The sequence below is a fragment of the Xiphias gladius genome, chromosome 7, assembly GCF_016859285.1.
Source record: "Xiphias gladius isolate SHS-SW01 ecotype Sanya breed wild chromosome 7, ASM1685928v1, whole genome shotgun sequence".
Lineage (NCBI taxonomy): Eukaryota > Metazoa > Chordata > Actinopteri > Istiophoriformes > Xiphiidae > Xiphias > Xiphias gladius.
The window spans coordinates 26,906,551-26,924,542 of NC_053406.1; the positions used below are offsets into that span (position 1 = coordinate 26,906,551).

General features: G+C 46.7%; 2 protein-coding genes and 1 long non-coding RNA gene across 6 annotated transcripts; 2 read left to right on the plus strand and 1 right to left on the minus strand.

Moving 5' to 3' along the window:
* Positions 1-230: 230 nt before the first annotated feature.
* On the plus strand, positions 231-11,064 carry rnf169 (ring finger protein 169). Of its 4 annotated transcripts, none has more exons than XR_005707707.1 (7): positions 232-642; positions 2,252-2,322; positions 3,221-3,307; positions 3,653-3,753; positions 4,036-4,126; positions 5,245-6,447; positions 10,819-11,064. XR_005707707.1 is itself a non-coding variant. In XM_040130155.1 (6 exons), the coding sequence occupies exons 1-6, from the start codon at positions 339-341 to the stop codon at positions 6,373-6,375; spliced, it is 1,785 nt and encodes a 594-aa protein (XP_039986089.1). In that variant the 5' UTR covers positions 232-338; the 3' UTR covers positions 6,376-9,938. The 4 variants fall into 4 exon arrangements, 2 of the variants coding, with proteins under 2 accessions (XP_039986090.1, XP_039986089.1); XR_005707708.1 differs by lacking the exon at positions 10,819-11,064 and adding an exon at positions 10,576-10,668; XM_040130155.1 differs by lacking the exon at positions 10,819-11,064 and having other exon boundaries at positions 5,245-9,938.
* LOC120791643 lies at positions 4,410-12,388 on the minus strand. The gene is made up of 3 exons (XR_005707709.1): positions 12,311-12,388; positions 12,129-12,239; positions 4,410-4,427 (listed from the first exon to the last, which is right to left on the minus strand). It is a non-coding gene; the product is annotated as an uncharacterized LOC120791643 (long non-coding RNA).
* spcs2 (signal peptidase complex subunit 2) lies at positions 11,501-17,384 on the plus strand. Its single transcript, XM_040130157.1, has 5 exons — positions 11,501-11,626; positions 12,909-12,992; positions 13,593-13,753; positions 13,951-14,085; positions 15,251-17,384. Exons 1-5 carry the CDS (start codon positions 11,585-11,587, stop codon positions 15,435-15,437), a joined length of 609 nt encoding a protein of 202 aa, XP_039986091.1. The 5' UTR covers positions 11,501-11,584; the 3' UTR covers positions 15,438-17,384.
* The last annotated feature ends 608 nt before the right edge of the window (positions 17,385-17,992 follow it).

Here is a 17,992-nt window from a genome sequence, read left to right on the forward strand (position 1 = left end):
GTTGTTTGAGCCGCGGCAGTGGACGAACAATAATAGTCGTGATGATAAACCGGCACAAACACAGAGGAGTTCCAACCCCGAGGGGATGGAGAATAACAAAATAACTATACAGTAGTTATGTGTTAATCTATATAGAAGTTTTAACGGTTCTATGCTAATAAAGCAAATTCATCAACTCGTTTTATTCTGAAATTTAGCCCAGAGGAGACTCGGGGCTCGCGCCAGCTCCGCGGTTGGCGGGCTGCACGCGCGTCCACTCTGCGCTCGCGCTGTTCCGGCGGCGGCAGGGCGGGGTTTGTTTTGAGAGCGGACCGGAGAGAGAAGACTCAACAGGGAAGATGGCGACCGCAGGGTCCGCCGAACGGCCCGGCAAACTGGCCAGCGCCGCTGCCGGCAGGTCCCAGTCCGGCTCGGGGCCTGGAGCCGGGTGCAGGTTTGGATCCGGCCCGCCGGAGGACGAGGTGACGAAGTGCGCGGCGTGCGTGGAGGCTCAGCCCGGCGTTAGTCCGCCCTGCGGACACCCGGCCTGTCCGCTCTGCCTGGCCCGGAGACAGTCTGGCGGCGAGGAGCGGCTCCGGAGGAGGAGTGACCCCGAGAGGAGTAGCAGCAGGCCGGGAAGGAGGGACTCCGACAGCCGGAGAGGTCTGTGTGTTTACCGTTCAAACTACAGCTCACATTCCGCTGTATCAGCACTACCGTTGGGTGTTTGTTTTACGAACCAACCGCAGGACAAACATCGAAACAACCAGAGTTTAACGGCGTTCACGGTAACTTTACTACAAGTTGAGTTTAAGCAAAATTAGGCCTGAAGAGTTTATTAATGTCTGACAAGTAAAACCGAGAAAATAACGTGACTCGGTCTGTGAACAGCTGAATTAAAATATGTTTCACTCGTAGAGCCTTTAACGGCCGAATTAAAACGCGATTTATTCTAATGGAGTTTTGTATAAGGCTGCTGAAGCAGACACCTCCAGTCTACTCAGTCACAAATCAATGAAATCCTCAGAAAACCGACTCACACCAACACTGACGGTAATGTTCTCAATTCTTTTTGTTCTTATAAATGTATAGAACCTGCAGACTGCGGTTAGAGCTGAATTATTCAGTCGTTTCAGGTGACATCTGAAATTAGGTCTAGTGTTGGTGGACTAGTCCGGACTTGTACAGCTGTAGGAGGAGCTGGTTTACTACAGTGCATCCCTTTCGCCTTCATCGTGTCTTTATCTGACTGTGTTTGTGTCCAGTCTGATTCAGTGTAACTTCATCTATTCAGCATCAGCCCCTTCGAGCGTTGGTCTTTGTCATTATTGGCCTAAATAAAATTATTATTGCTGTCGTTTCCTGTTACTGCTCCTCCAGGTATTTACACTGAAATTAAGGCTGCGTTCAGGTCTGCCGAGATCCTCCTCTGTCATTTTAACCCAGTGTATCTATTCTGTTTTTGCATCCACATCAAACACACAAAACACAATCTGCAGAGAAAAAATACTTCAGATTATTTTCCAGGAAATCCGTGAATTAACCTCAAATCTGTTTCAAAGTCTGTGAGGTGACCTTTTTATAGTAAATGTACATTTTTCCATTGAAAGCGCGTCTGACAGTCGATTAACAGATTAATTGATATTGAAAATAACATTATCTACTTGTATTGTAAAATGGAACCAATGTGTGACAGTTTTCCAGTTTGCCTTTATTATTTCTTCTGCTTTGAAGTATTTCTCATCTGTTTGTTTTTCTGTGAACAAATTGCGTCTCTTATTCAGAGCCGGGTATTGATTGTTAGTACTGTTCTGGCTCAGACTGACGGGTGTCAAGTGTCTGGTCAGATTAATAATCTTGTCGGATTATTCTTTCATCTGATAGTTTCTAATATGAAATCAGCATTTTTTTTTTTCCCCCAGTTGCCAGACAACCTTAGCTTCTTTTGTTCAATGAAAACCAAAGTTTTGGAGAAAATTAGGTTTATGTTCCTCAGGCTAAGGTTTCATTTCAGTTTGTTGTTTCTTGTGTTTTATTCATTCCTGCAAGCACTTAAATAGTCACGGTTTTTAGGATAGATAGATTGTTTTAAAGTTATTTTTACACGGATTTTAAATTAAAAGCATATATTTGTTTATTGTTTTATCAATATAAAGTAATTTTTAGTGTATTTATTTAAAAATGCATCTTGTGTTGTGTGCGTTTGTGATCAGTTTCAGTCTGATGTTGGTATATTGATGATGTGGTTTCTCTTGTTATTTTGTCTCTTCAGAGCTCTTCATCTCTCCTGCTCTCATCCCAAAGTCTGCAGAGGTTTTATCGGCATCGACTGGGAAACACAAGGTGAGTCAGAGTCCCCGTCGGGACGGCTACAGGGACAGATCGTCCCGGAACAACGCAACAAACAACAGGTTATTAGTTTCAGAGCAGAGGAAGGAAGTGAACTGGCACATGATCTGCAGCTCTTGAAAAAACTTAAAAACACTGATCTCGGTGTTAAAATGTCTTAAATTATTTTACAGTGGAATTAAATATTTTTTGCATCCCGCTGTAGACAGTAGTGTCAGTTATGAGATGTTTCTGTATGTGGTTTATTATAAAGAATTACTGTTAAACTGCTGGAAGTACTGACAGAACCGACAATGAACTGGTGCATCTGGTGAATAATTCTAGGCCATATTGTCCCTACCGGTTTTCTGCCACACGTTAATACTGAGCTACAGGTGCGTTAGTGAAACAGGTGTAACATCCATTCTGCGTGGTACAAATAAGGTCTTAAATTAAACCTGGTGAACCTGCAGGAATCCTGGACTGGCTTTAGTTTTTGTTAGTCTGAGTTGGCTTTGATTTAGTTGTAAAGTGGAGCCTTCAATCGTTCCTATTTCAAAAGTTCATTCTGAGAAAGTGTAGTTTTTGAATCATCGTTGTCTTGACTTGAACTCATGTAAATAACAAGCTGAAAGTGTATTTGCACAAACGGAGCGCTGTTAAGTGAAACACTGTGTATTTAAAACACTGTGTGTATTATCATGTAATATCCTAGTAAGCGGGGGCTCTTGATACAACGACTACATAGAAGCTGACTTTTCTTTTAAAAAAAAAACTCCGAACAACGAGCAGCTGCAGTGTTTCGATCAGATTGTGTTTGTGCAGGAACAAGATAAGTTCGTGATGGTGTTTGTGATTCATTTCTATTTAGTTTGACACTCTGTAGTGTTGGTTTTTGACTGTTGTGTTTCAGCTGTTGTTGTCTGAGGACAGAGAGGAGTTCAGGAGAAGAAACACCCTGATCTGTAAAGACGAATCGGTCCGACGTGATGAAGAGACTGTAAGTCTGACCCGAGACGCAGCTCTTATATTTCCATCACTAACTGTGCAGTCGGGACGGACGCCGATATTTAACATGAGGTCTTTGATAAAGGACGATAGCAACAGGTTTTAAAACATATAAATATTTTCACTTACATTACAGTCCAGGTATCTGGGAATCATAATTCGTTCACATTTGTCCTTTAAAAAAACAAATACAGAAAGTTGAGAATGGACTCACTTTTTGAAAGTTAAATATAATATAAAACATAGGAACTTCTTTACGTCCAGCTCAGTGTTTCAGTTTGGTCCCTTCACTCTGCACTGGCTCAGATGTTTTCTTAAAACTTTTTTTTTTTCTCAGGGAGTTCTGTCAGACTCGGAGAACGAGGAGCCGATCAGCAGGAGGATCAGAAACGTCTCCGCCTTCGTCAGGAAAACCAAAAACGCGTCGGCCGTCACTGGGTGAGCGGGACGAGAGGAGCAGCTTCACCGGGAACATTATTTTCACGCCCTAAAGCTGTCAGACCGACCGATGGAGGCTCGTGTCTGATCACACAGAACAAAACAGAAACGTGTTCAACTGCAGCCGGTCGTCTCCCGCCGTGTCTTTTTTCATTCGACCACTGGGAGTCACCAGAGTCGAGCATTTTCAAGCCCTGCATGTTGGGGCTTTAACACTCTACTGTAGAAACTCCTCCATCAAACGGTAGTTCCACTGCTCTGACCTGTGTTTTTCTTCTTCAGTGTTTCCCAGAGGAGTCGAAGCTGCACTGACCCGGTGGAGGACAGAGGAGGGAAACTGAAGGTCGCCACGCAGCCAGCCATGATGGACCGGGTACGACACCAAAACTCACCCACGTTTAGAGCCTGATGTTCATAAACCGACCGGATTTCTCCTCTGTTGTGTATTAACTTCTGTCCCCGAGTCTAAAGGTGTTCAGTCAGACTGCGAAGCCAATTTTCCCCAAACAGCCGATGAACTGTCGGTGCCGACGTCAGACTAGTTTGCATCGTACACACCGACCCTCGGATCTGAACTCAGCAGAAACTCCAGGTCTTTTTTTATCCCCCTCCGGTCTCTGGATGTCTGCAGGTTTTCCTCCGGTGTCTTATAGCGGAGGTAACGAGTGCCTGCACTAGCGACAGAAAAAAATCATGGCAGCTTATGAAATACATATTTAGAGCTGCACGGATTCGTTGATTAATTGATTGGTTGATCAAAACAGAAAATAATCAGCAACAATTTCAATAATCTATGAATCCCTCCAGTCATTTCTTATGCAAAAAATCCCCGGTGTTTGCTGGTCTCAGCTTCTTGTGCGTGAGAATTTTTTACTCGCCTTCATCAAATATGATGAAGACTGTGGACGTTATAGAACAAATGAAGAAGTGCCTCTTGGATCTGACAGCAAAGTGACACCAAACAGGTGCTGCTGATGCACAGGTAGGCAGTCACTGTCTGCAGAAAAAGGGAAGTCAACTCCTGAAAGCGCCGCCGTACGCTGCTTTATCAGCCCGTTTTACTGGCTAATGACTAAATAGGTTTTACCCCGAGGAAGGCTGGTGTGCAGGCGATCGTGGTTTTGTCTCCGTTGACGAGTCCCTCCTGTGCCCTTGTATGTAATTGCGTTGTGTGTGAAATGAGGCTGCCGGGGGGGTAGTTTCTGTTCTAGTCGCGTCATCGTACACAGGAGAACTCATTTCTGGATGTTAGCAAAGTCCGTTGAACAACTTTTGAACCAGACGTTTTAAAAACCTCCTCTACTGCCGTCCGGCTGACTGAGCTAATTGGCTGCTGGAGAGACACTCGGTGGTGGGCTAGAACTGGATCCCCGTCCCCCCTTCTGATTCGGGTACTGCGTTCTGTCTGAACACGCCTTAAAAGCTGCCCTCCCTCCCTCTCTCTCTGTTGTTGTGTTTTAAACTGTGTTTGTGTTCCTCCCCGTCTGTCAGGTCGGAATCAGTCACAGCTACACAGCAGGAATCCTCCTTTCCTCTGAGAACAGTCGCTCCGTCTCAGCCCCGATCACCGCCCCTGACCGGAGGCTCACCTGGCGAGCTGTGGTCACGTCGTCGTCGTCGTCGACGACTCCTCTGGTCCTCCCTCCGCCCCGACCTGAGCGCTCCATCAGCCCCGAGAGCAACGACAGCATCTCGGAGGAGCTCAACCACTTCAAACCCATCGTCTGCTCGCCGTGCACGCCGCCCAAACGGCTACCCGACGGCCGTCTGATGGAGCCCACCATCGTCAAGTCCACGCCCAGGAATCTGACCCGCGGCCTTCAGAAGGCCACCACCTACGAGGCCAGTCCTGCCGTGCTGCAGAAGTGGAGGCAGATCGAGCTGGATCGCCAGAGCCTCAAAGTGAACTCTAAGGCCACGCTGACGAGCCCCGTCACCGAGCTCCATAACAAGACCAGCGGGGGGGAGGACGCAACAAAGACTCATCAGTCTGTTGCAGGAGACGGAGTGGTGTCCGTCAACAAGAGGAAGCTGCTGTTCGATCCTCCGGCCGGGGACACGGACACCTTCCAGAAACAGTCCGTAAAGATCCGGGTCCCTGCGATCCGCTACAGCAGCGAGGCGACTTTCAGAGGAAATTCAGACTTTGAGGCGACAGTCGCCACTCCCGAGTCCGGCAGCGGGGGAGCGTTGTTTAGTCGAAAACAGTCATTCTCGCCCTACACTAAAAACTCTGGTTTCCAGTCCTGTAAATTAGTGCCAAAGGACTCGCAGAGTCCCAGGAAGGAGTCTGACAGTAGCATCCACAACCAGTCTACCTCAAGGAGGGGCAAGAAGAGGAAGCAGAAGACCAAACACCTGGACTCAGACCGCGACTCTGACCTGAAGAGGAGCCGGTCGGTCAGCCAGGAGGCCTTCGACGAGAGGTACATCCGTCAGATCCAGCAGGAACGTCAGGACCGGGTGGTCGCCCTGAAGCTGCAGAGACAGTTCGACCTGGAGAACCAGACCGTCAACCGCAGGAGGAGCCCCGACAAGTACTTCCTGCGGTCCTGGATGTCCAATCAGAACCGCAGGAAGCGCGGCCTGAGGAGATCGCGACGGATCAACAAGAAGCACTAGAGAGGAGGAGTCGTCTGCTGACTCGGCACAAAGACGGACCGGAAGAGGTTCATATATGCAAAGTGACGAAAGGTGAAGGTTTAATGAAGAGTATGAATGTTTTTACACGACCATCGTCTCAACAGCAGTCTGACTTTGTTTCAACTGCGGTTGAGAAAAAGGTTTTATAAACCCCCAACCTGTACATTTCTTCAAAACGTTGTTTTCTTTTCACCAGCAAATAACCAAAAACTGAGCTACATAACCATCAGCTGCAGCCCGAACAGTTTTTATTTAAGGTCCGACAGGACCTAGCGGAGCGGAGGTAACTCGGAAACATCTCGCTACGACAGTCCACCGACGGCAACCACATAAACACTCATCGTGTCACAACCACTTAGATAAAGGTAACATCCGAAAACCCGAACTTTCTCCTCAGCTCAGTGCAAAGCTGGATCTGTTTGCTGACGAGACTGAAGAAACGGTCCGGGGACTCGGTGTAGACTCTGAGAACTACAGACGGACGTTTGGATTGATGTTGAAAATGTTATAGATTTAACGATGATTGACTGATTAATAAAATCAGTAGACTGGTGCACAAATGTGGGTCGTAAGGACACAGAGGGCTGATAACTAAAACCATCTGATGAAAGCTGAATGATAATTAAACAGACGGTTTCACGTTTGTCTTTGACTTCACTGTCCTACCAAACCGAGCATTAGCACGACATGGTCGTCCCGCTGTCCCCTTTCTAATGACGTTTATTAATCTGCCGGTTATTGGCAAACAGTACAAAATGCAGACCGCGATTCCCTGGAGCCCAAGTTGATGCCATGAAACGTCAAATCCCCAAATATTCAGTTTACTATCACGCAGGACAAGAAAAAGCAGCACATTTTCACATTTGAGAAGCTGAAACCGTCAAATGTTTTTGCATGTCTGCTTGAACAGTGACCTAAACCGTTAATCGGTTATCGAAACAGCTGGCCATCGATTATCTGCCGATCGACCGATCGATTAACTGTTGCGGCTCTGATGTATTTCTGAAATGTTCTGGTTTGTAAAACGGTGGAAGCGCAGGAAGAACCTCGCACCAGAGACTCACGGGGTTCTTAAGAACTCGTTTTGTGTGGAAAACCCAGGATACGGGTTCCTGCAGTGGAAGGACTGTGGTCATGTGTATTTTTGTTTGAAACGTGACTGAAACGATCAAAATATTTGCTGATTATTTTTCCGTCGTTGGACTCGGAACCGGTCCGATACGGTTTTATCGTCCCGGACGTGTCCAGAAGCTCCTGACTTGTGCCACCACCTGCTCCTGGACACTACAAATGAATTTATACTATACATGTTGAGTCCTGCGAGGAGTTTAAAGTTCAACTGACCCTCAGGTGTTTGGACAGAACCAGCTGGGCAGTCAGGTTCTAAACAGAACCTCCTAACCTCGTACACAGTCTGGTTCTGACGGTGGGGATTTTAATCTGATAACGGACGAGACCTTCTTCTGGTTCCAACACGGACCCCTTTCACCAGTGATTCATGTTTCTGCGTCAGTCAACACCTGAGGAACCGAGGATGATGGGACGTTTCTGCGATTAAAAACCAACGGAGGCGTGAACTTGTCCCCGTACGGCTGCTGGTCCGTATCTGCCGCTGACAGTCTTCCAGTCTGAGCGTTTGTCAGACATTTCTTTGTTTTCTGGGTGTCGGCCCCCAACTTTTTGAAGCTGTGGATGGAGTACTCTCCCTGACCGCTGAGGCTCATGGGTACTGTAGTCTAGACCAAACTGAAAGAGAAGAAACCCAATTTATCTGGAGGGATTTCTGCCCGAAGACCAGAACGGACCCGAGCGGTCTGGATCAGGAGACTCTGCGGTTCGCCCCGCTACTCTCCAGGAGTGAGAAGTCATGTGACCGTCGAGCTGTATTGGTTTTTAGGGTCAGGATGAAACAGTGCGTCTGAAGAGGGACTCTGAGTGTCGTCAGTGTCAGACTTTAACGTTTAATGTCAGAAGCCGTATTCACATTGTTTGATCGGTGGAGAGACTCAGTTAAACGCTTCAGCACTTTTACCAGATCAGACTCGACGAAACCAGAGTTTGTGGTTGTTACCGGAACTGCTGTGTAGGTGTCAGAAAAAACTGAGCAGGGCTGCAACTAATGATTATCATCGGGATCAATTAATCTGCTGATTATGTTCTCAATTAATCCATCTGGTCATTAAATCGTCAGAAAATAGTCAAAATGCCTTGTTTGCTCAAATACCTGAAAATATAAAACTTACACTGATTAACAAAAACAGAGAAACAGGTCTGAGTGGCTGTAAACAGCAATTTTTTGTTATTGTTGCTGGAAAAAAACGACTGAATTAATTATCAAAATCATTCCTGATTATTTTATCATCGATCGTTGCAACTCTAACATTGAGGGATATTTATGAAAGATTTGTCTCCCTGATTTAGGCACTAAACAGTCAAATTATTGCTTATTTACTAAAGGACGACAGAAGTTTTGTGCCGGTAAAGTGGAAGACAAGCGTTTCCACTGAAAACTGCATGTATTAGTGAGCTATGCCAATGCTGACGGGCTAAAGTTAATTTATTTTGAGCTAATGAAGATGTGAAGCTGTGTGTGTTTCTGATGTGTGAATTAATGAGCCTGTGTTCAAACTACAGTGGTTTGTTTAGCTCCTCGTCACCAGCCATTGCAGATGGGGCCCAGGCTGCCACACCAAACTCCATTCAGAAAACAGGCAATTTGATTTTTTTTTTTTTTTTAGCTGTCAAAACCACACAGTCGGTCAGTAGCGTTGGTTAATTCCTAATGTGTAAGTCAGTAGACGTGTTAGTGCAGGAACCCCTCTGGCGCTTTGTCCATTTCTTTCTTTATTAAAGAAACCAGGGGGAAGCCTCACGATCTCAGCTCAGTCAGAAGTCTTTTATTTTGAGTTCTGGCGAAATGACGTTTTTGACACATCGGCATTAAATATATAAAAGCTTGTATCTAAATTGTATGTAACTACATGTAATCACTGACATTCCACCGCTGGATATCCTCCGTTGTTTTTACAGTATAATGTGAATACGGCTTCAACCTGTCACCTGCAATTCATTATTTCTTCACATTCCTGATGACGATTTTCCGGACGATTTTCCAGCTTTTAGATTATTTTCCCTCCTTCCAGGCAGCCATGAAAATGTCGTCACTTGTTGTATCTGTCATTATAACCTAATCACGTGGATCATGTCGTAACAGTTGAGTCAGGAGTTGTTGATTTCTTTATTGATTTGTTGATTTTTTTTGGGTTGAAACTGGCAGAAAGCTGCAGTTTATTTCCGCTCAGCTGCCATATGTTTCTGAGTGAGATCAATATTGTTTTATTATTAATTATTGACAGTTTGAAGTATTTGAGAGTTTCTGTTCAAGCTCTTTGCTGTAATTTTGACGGAGCTGAAGGGCTTTTGTTTTGTTTTTTACTGACGCCACAGGAGCTTTACTCTCTACAACACTGATATGCACATTTTCTAAAGTTGTACTAAAGCTTTCATCCTTCAGTTGATGCAGTCTGACAGCAGAGTGTTCAGGTGGGCTGGGCTGGGGGGTGGGGGGTGAGGGTGGGGGGGTAATGCTGAGTGCCAAATGACCAGAGACTGTCTGATGGACGATGTTGATAGTTTATACAGTAATTCCGTAGTTTTGTATGAGAGGAGGAGGAGAAGAGCTGAGGCTGCTGGAAACCAAGAAAAACTAAAAGACCTGAGACAACTGAGAACCGTGTGTCCTGTCCTCTTTTTACATTTCAGCAAGACACGACATGAATGAAACACATGATTTCCTTTCAATTCATGCATTTGTGTGAGGGAGGGAGGGAGGGAGGGAGGGACAGGAGGACGACGTGTCCATCCAGAGGTCAGCAGGGGTCACTGAATGTTTGAGTATGAAAAGGATGTGAATCGTGTGCTGTGGCCTTCAGTCACCAGATCTCAGCCCAGTTTAACACCCGTGGGAGATCTGGGACCGAGGTGTCCACCGGCGCTCTCCACCGCCACCGTCGAAACCCCAGACGAGGAAGACTGGAGTCCGTCCCTCCAGTAGAGTCCAGAGACTTGGGGCATCAATGAGGAGGAGAACTGAAGCTGTTCTGGAGCTGAGACGCTTTATGCTGGTTTCTCCTTTAATCTGTCACCTGTGTGTGTGTGTGTGTGTCTGTGTGGTCACAGCTGTGCCTCGGAGTTCAGGCTCCACCTCTGAGGAACAGTAGCTTCAGACCCAGATTCACCAGAGTCCGACCAGGAAGGAGCCTGGTGGTGGTCCAGGCCGGCTCTCGCAGCAGCAGGTGTGTTACCTGAGCGGAGTGTAGCGCCTCCACTGTGAGCGTTCAGACTGGGCCTCCACGCTGTTTATGCTGGTTTCTCCTTTAATCTGTCACCTGTGTGTGTGTGTGTGTGTCTGTGTGGTCACAGCTGTGCCTCGGAGTTCAGGCTCCACCTCTGAGGAACAGTAGCTTCAGACCCAGATTCCCCAGAGTCCGACCGGAAAGGAGCCTGGTGGTGGTCCAGGCCGGCTCTCGCAGCAGCAGGTGTGTTACCTGAGCGGAGTGTAGCGCCTCCACTGTGACCGTTCAGACTGGGCCTCCACGCTGTTTATGCTGGTTTCTCCTTTAATCTGTCACCTGTGTGTGTGCACACGTGCATACATACACGTGTATGTATGGACAATATACGCTTTTTAATAAAACTAACAAAAGGAGATCATTCAGTGATTTTTAATTTTCTTATTTTTGTTAAATAAACTTATCTATAAATTGATTTGAAGTTTGAAGCCAATGTCTCGTGGAGACTGAGATGTGTTTTAACAGGTCAGTAAAGAGCGAGCGAGCGAATTTTGAACCTTCATTGAAGATTTTTATCAGGAAACTTTGCCTTGAATAAAATGTGCTGATCGCTGTGTTTTTATGTTTTTATGCTTTTATTTTTTATTTTTTGGTAATTTGAATTTCTTACGCCTGAAGAAGGGGGGCGCGCACGCTGCTGCCTCGAGCACGCGGACGCTGTTCCGTAAGACGTGCTGGTAATTTGAATTTCTTACGCCTGAAGAAGGGGGGCGCGCACGCTGCTGCCTCGAGCACGCGGACGCTGTTCCGTAAGACGTGGCCGTTCGCTCAAATCTCGCTGACAGCCAATCAGACGCGTCCAGGTCACAGGTGCCGTGTTTGTAGCGGAAGAGAAGATGGCTGCTGCGAGGAACGGAAAGAGTGGGCTGCTGGAGAAAGTGAGGATTAAACTTTTATTGTTTGAGTCCGCCTTAGATAAAAGTTCGGGGTTTTATTGTCTTACAGAGGGTAACGCGTAGGAGCACCGGGTCGGGTGTCTGCGGCCAGGCCGGTTGAGTCTGTGCATCGGAGCAGCTGTTAGCTGGCTAAGCTAATGCTAACAGGCTAGAATAATTTCGTGTTGAATAAACCCTGAAGTCAGAATCAGAGATGAAGCTGGGTTTTTGTTTGCTCTGCGGGAAAGAGGCAGATTATGTTCAAACTGCAGCGGTTCCTTCAGTTTCCTGTCTCTAGCCGTTGGGCACAGGCGGCTACTCGAGCTGCTGCGCCAAACTCCATTCAGAAAACAATCGAGTTGATTTTATTAAGCTGTTGACACCGCACAGAGAAACAGAAACAGCGTTGCTGTTCAAGGAAGCACTGGTTCAATTAACCGGCCACGGTTTTGGAGTCACAACTACACGTGGATGCAAGAAAACCTCGTGTTTAGCCGGTTCTTACTTTGTATAAATAAATGAGGGAGAAGTCGAGTCATCTGGTGAACGAGTCTGCGGTTTCCTCCGGTGTTTCAGGTCTTCCTGCTGAGTCTGACTAACGGTTCCTCGTCTTCTGCTGTTTACACAGAAAGTCAGCAGGGTTCTAAACCAAAAACCTATAAACTTCTGAAATTGGCTTTCGCTCACCTGAGGACGCAGCTGCTGCTTTTTCCGGCCTTTTGCCGGAACTGTTGCAGTAACTGAGCATCGTGATGTTCTGACCTGCCTCCCCGAGGGTTCGTGCTGAAACGGTTCCACAGGATGCTGTTGATTCAACAGGATGTAGTTGTGTGGTGGAGTGATGACAGACCGCAGTAGTTGGAGCCGGTGACACTGCCGATGGTACCGTCTGATGATTATAGATTCTGTACCGTGGTGATGCAGCACGCTGATAATTCGTGGTTTTGCTGGTCGGTATTCACCTGCTCTTATTTGCCACAGGTGCGCTATGTCTCCTTTTACCAGGCTTTGAGCCCCAGTGTCTGAGCTCTCAGGAAAACGCCGTCAGAAACTCTCACAACACACCGTGGGAGTAGCCCGGTGTTATTTTCTGATCATCTGGCCGATCAAAGTCCAGGATGTGTTGGAATATTAATGAACGGTAACAAAGACTCATTAAGTCAGTTCTGAGAGTGTCAAACAGAAAAGGCGCAGAAACCGTCTGTAAACCTGTTCGTTGATTGGTCAGAAAGCAGAGATCAAGCTGACGTTGGTGCTAACGTGGTATTGACTGTGTGTCTTTCAGTGGAGGATCGATGAGAAGCCGGTGAAGATCGACAAATGGGACGGAGCTGCTGTGAAGAACTCCCTGGATGACGCCGCTAAAAAGGTTTTGTCTTTGCTCTAAATGTCCAGTGAATAAACGACCCTGGATTCATTGGGATCTTTTTTTATTTTCATGTTTGAACCCTGGGAACATGAACAGAATCAGAACATGGTGTCAACACCGTGTTTGTCAGTTTTTGAGCAGGAACCGATCAAAAACCTGAGAATTAGATGCCAAATACCAACCTCACGTTTTCAACCCTTCATTAGCGGCAGTTAAACCCACGACCCTTCCCTCTCTCTGGTTGTTCAACGTTGAACAGCAGAGATCAGTTTTCTGAACGGTTCCTGCTGAAACTTCACTTGTTTACATTCTGTGTATTTACTGTGTTGTTATAGAAAAAAACCCAGTCAAGAAAAATAAACCCAGTAAAATTACGTGGAGAAATTTAAAAAAAAAGCAAAGACAAGAACAACAACATGAATAAATACATTATTGCAACTTGTCCTCGTTTTCCTCGAGGTAATTCCACACTAAGCCCCACATCTCCTGGATTTTCCCTTTTTCCACGACGTGGGGAAAACGTGGCATAATTTCATAGAAATCGATGATGAAGCTTAAACCTTGTTTAACCCTGTTGTCCCGCTGCTGCGCCCCCTGCAGGTGCTGTTGGAGAAGTACGGCTACGTGGAGAACTTTCAGCTGGTGGACGGTCGTCTGTTGATCTGTACGGTTTCCTGTCTGTTCGCCATGGTGGCTCTGGTCTGGGACTACCTGCACCCTTTCCCCGAGTCCAGACCGGTCCTCGCCTGCTGCGTCATCTCATATCCTTCTGCTTATTGATCCCCTCTGCGGCGGAGCTGTCAGAGTTAGTTACAGCAGAACCAAATCGTACTCCAGAGCCAGACCTTAGGATGGACGGGATGCGGATCAGGTAGAGTCCGCGGAGGGTGGGGGGCTGTATTTTGTGTGTGCGCCGGTTTGAAATGTCCTCCATGTTCCTGAACTCGTCCTCCATCACGTACTTCATCATGATGGGCATCCTGACTCTGTACACCTCCTACAAAGAGAAGAACATCTTCCTGGTGGCCCTGCAGAAAGATCCCGCCGGGATGGATCCGGACCACGTCTGGCAGCTCTCCTCCTCCCTCAAACGGTCAGTCCCTGCTACCGGCCACGCTACGCCCGACGCGATAAGTCCCACGGTAGGACAGATCCGCGTTAGACAGGAGGAGACACACGGTCCAGCCGGATCGCTCTTTTCTAGGTCTGACGGTCGGAGGCAGAAGCACCCGAATCAGTTTAAAATTCGAATCGCTTTTTGTCTTCTGTGTACGTCCGGACCCTTTGGCGACTTCTCTTCACAAAAGCGTCGAGCGACAAACCTTAGCGACTTTCCGCAGCAGAGTCGTCAGCGTTGCTGGTTAACACGTGGTCTCAACGGGCCACGTCTCAGTCACTGTTTCACACTCGCTCCGTCGTCGACAACAGGAACAGAAAAACATGTCAATGAGAAAAGCTTTGTTCGGAATTCACCTTTTTTTTTTGTTCTTAAACGAAGGACGAAAGAGCGACTTCTTTTTCACGCTCGCAGAGAATTCACTAGTTTAATGTTTTTCCTGTAAAATGGAGAAAAACAAAACATAATTGAAACTTTGCATTTTTTCGCTTTTCCTGACAGGACAGTCGATCAAGTCCGTCGTCGTCATGCGTGTTTAGAAAATACAGGTCACAGAGCTAAAGACACAGTCGCAGTAGAGAACAGAAGAGTCCAGACTGTTCCCTGACCAGTCAGCTCCCATGACTTTGCCTCATCATCAAACACAGACAGACCTGGGATCAGTTTGCAGAAGCTTTTTCCAGCCTGTTCCTCCGGCCTCTGTCCCCCACATCAGCTCTGAATGACATGACCTGTTTGTGCTCGTTGTAATAACTCGATTCTTTTTCGCCACACGGACGCTCGACACTTTATTCAGATGAAGTAATCAGATTACTCTGCCTCCACACCTTGGTCCATACACTCGACGTGAAGTAGTTCGTCTGCTGCTTTTCCCCGAAGGTTTTATTCCATGAATGTAAATGACCTCAGCGTCGTTAGCAGACGTTTTCCACCTCCGCCACAAAACCCAAGATTTTCACTCTTGGGCTTCAGGCCCATGGACGTTTGTTTCTGTCCTTCTGTCCTTCAGTTGTGCGTCCGTGTTCAGTCAGAAACGTGTTTGTTTGTAGCTGTAGAACTAAATCAGCCTGGGGAGACCGGTGACCTGGAGGCGAGGGTTTATGTCCCCCGTGTTCAGTCCTGACGGTGGTTCTGTTCGCAGGTTTGATGACCAGTACACCCTCCGAGTTTCCTTCACCGATGGAAAGTCCAAGAAGTCGAGGGAGACGGAGTTCACCAGGTCCGTGTCGGCGTTCTTCGACGGGAACGGGACCCTGGCGATGGACCAGTTCGAAAAGTGTGTCTCCAAACTCCACGACACGCTGGCCGCGGACAAGAAGACCAAATAACGCCGAAAAAAGTCAACAGTTTGTTTTTGATACGGCAGGAAGATTAGAGCGTCTCCTCTCAGCGGCAGAGTCCTTCCCTTCCTTTCAGTCACTTCACTGGTTTCCGTTTTCATTTCTTTAAAAATCCACCTGCAGAGCGATGATCCGTCAAAGTCCCTGACGCGTCGGCTGTTTTTTGTTGCGCTTAAAACTGCGGCATCTCGCAGCTGAAAGTAAAGTCGGGTCTTTTTATTCCAAGGAAAGATTGAATTGACGTTGCTCAGTTGTCAGAGCAGCGCAGTGTGTTGGTGTGTGTGTGGGGTTTTGGTTCGTTACATCTCGGCTGAACCTCAAACTGTAGCAGCTGCAGTGTGAGTTTGGCCTCGTGTCCTGATGATCCTGCTGAATCACATTAATGAATAAGATTCAACAACATCGTCAGGACGAGAGATTCTGCTGAATCTGGTTTTGGAAAAATAAACATGAGCGTTGTCAGTTTGGCTCCAGAGAGCGCGGCTGCGATTGGTCGTCGCATCCACATCTAATGCTGATTTATTATAAATGTAACTCTAAACGTCGATTATGTTCCCAGATGTCGGTGTGTCAGTGAAGGCAGCACCGGGCATTGACCGAACCGTCTCCGCTCTCGAACGCATCACCACATCGTGATGAAGTTGCTGCGACAAAAATACGAGTCCGGTTGGTCGAGAAAATAATCAGCAGATTAATAAATGATGGAAATGGAGACATCTGCTGGCCGACGAGTCCAGTTCAGGCGAACCGGTCGTTTTCATCCTCCAGTACCGCGACGGGTGGAGAAACCGGTCTGTGTACCGAGGGAAATGAGGAGGGACGTAATGCAACCGAGGTCTCCGGACTCCACCTGCCCCCCCCGGGTACTGGATTTTCAGTGTGTTCTCCGTCGATGCTGAGAGTGTAACGTCCGTGCAGGTTGATTTTGATTGATTGAGATGAACTGAAACCAATGAACTGCCTGAAAGGAGGGAAACCAGTCATTAGTCAGACTTTCACTAGTTCTTACCAAGATAATAAGATATGGTTGTTATTGTTGTTATTATTAATGTTATTGTTATTTTATTATTATTATTTTATTATTATTTTTTATAATTATTATTATTATTATTATTATTATTATTATTATTATTATACTAAGAGGACATGAGAATCATTAACATCTGGTTTTCTGTTGTGAGCTGTTCCGAGTGAAATGGTCAATATTTTATTTGATGGTTCAGGATTTCATCTGATCGACAGTGTCCGAGCTCCTCGTCGTCGTCCAACGGTTTTATTTCCACTCTTCCCTCAGATCGTCGCCTGTCTCTCTGCCTCGTCGGTGCTTCTGTATTTTTTCAGACCAGGTTAAAGGAAACATTTAGGAATATTCAGCAGCTCATTGGATAAACTCTAAAAACTGATCAGTATTAACAGACGTTTTTCTCCCTGGTTAAACTTCCTCAGCAGCTGGATCAGTCGTCAGAGTTCTACGTGACGGTTTCCGTTTCTCAGCAGCTTAAAATAACATTTCAGCTCCGCAACGGGTCGTGTTGAAGGTTTTAAAAACCCTCGGCACGACCGATGGGTGGAGCCATGTGACGCCGACCGAAGGGAAAAGAAACACCTGTACAGGTAGCATGTGATGATGGTGGAAAAGGAAAAAGTAAAGTTTCTAAAAGATTCCTCCTTTAGTTTTTGTTCCTCGTCTCAGTGTCGAACAGTTTTCCAGTCGGGGGTTTGACGTAGACACGTGCTGATAATCCGTGAAGTTCAGACGACGGCGGTTTTCTTCTTCATCCCTCACTGACGGACTCGTTGATGCCTTACACCAGGAAGTGGACTGAATGTCGACTTTTGTTTTGAATGTTTTGTACTGTTATTGTCTCGGAGCCTTATTCCCTGTAAGTTCTGTCAGTGAAAACATTAAAGATGGAAACTGTTACCGAAAGACGACGAAGACAATCCTGAGTGAGTTTCTGAATGTGGATTTCTCCGTCTGCGTCTTTGTGTGTTCGGAAAACCAGCTGCAGGGAACCGGGACCGAGTCTCCAGCTCGGTTTCCCTTTTTGTCTTTATTGTCACACGACGGAGGAAAAGTCGCCGTCGCTTCACGGTGAAACACCATAATTACAAAGACGGTAAAGAATTCCTCCTCCTGAGAGGAATTCTTTACCAGACCTGGAACCAGTTCTCAGTCTGGTTATGAACCAGAGGGACATGAGACAAACCGTGAAATGATCGACTGCTCTGTCGTCTCAGTAAAATTTCCCGATTCGTTGTTTTCACGTGCAGGATACTGGTCCCCAAAGTTCTGGTTGTAAAGTCTGTTCTGAACCAGCAGGAGACGAGAACGAACTTTAGGTCTGGAACGATAAGAAACTCTCACCCGATTCACTCGGGATGTAAAACCACTTGTGGATTTTCGGCAGAATCTGAGAAGAAAATCAGCAGAAGCTCGAAACCAGGAGCAGGCACGAGGACTCCTCCGGGCCTCGGACCTCAGACCCTGCATCTGAAAACACGCTGACCTCTGTTCCTCCACTGCAGTGGATCTGATAAAC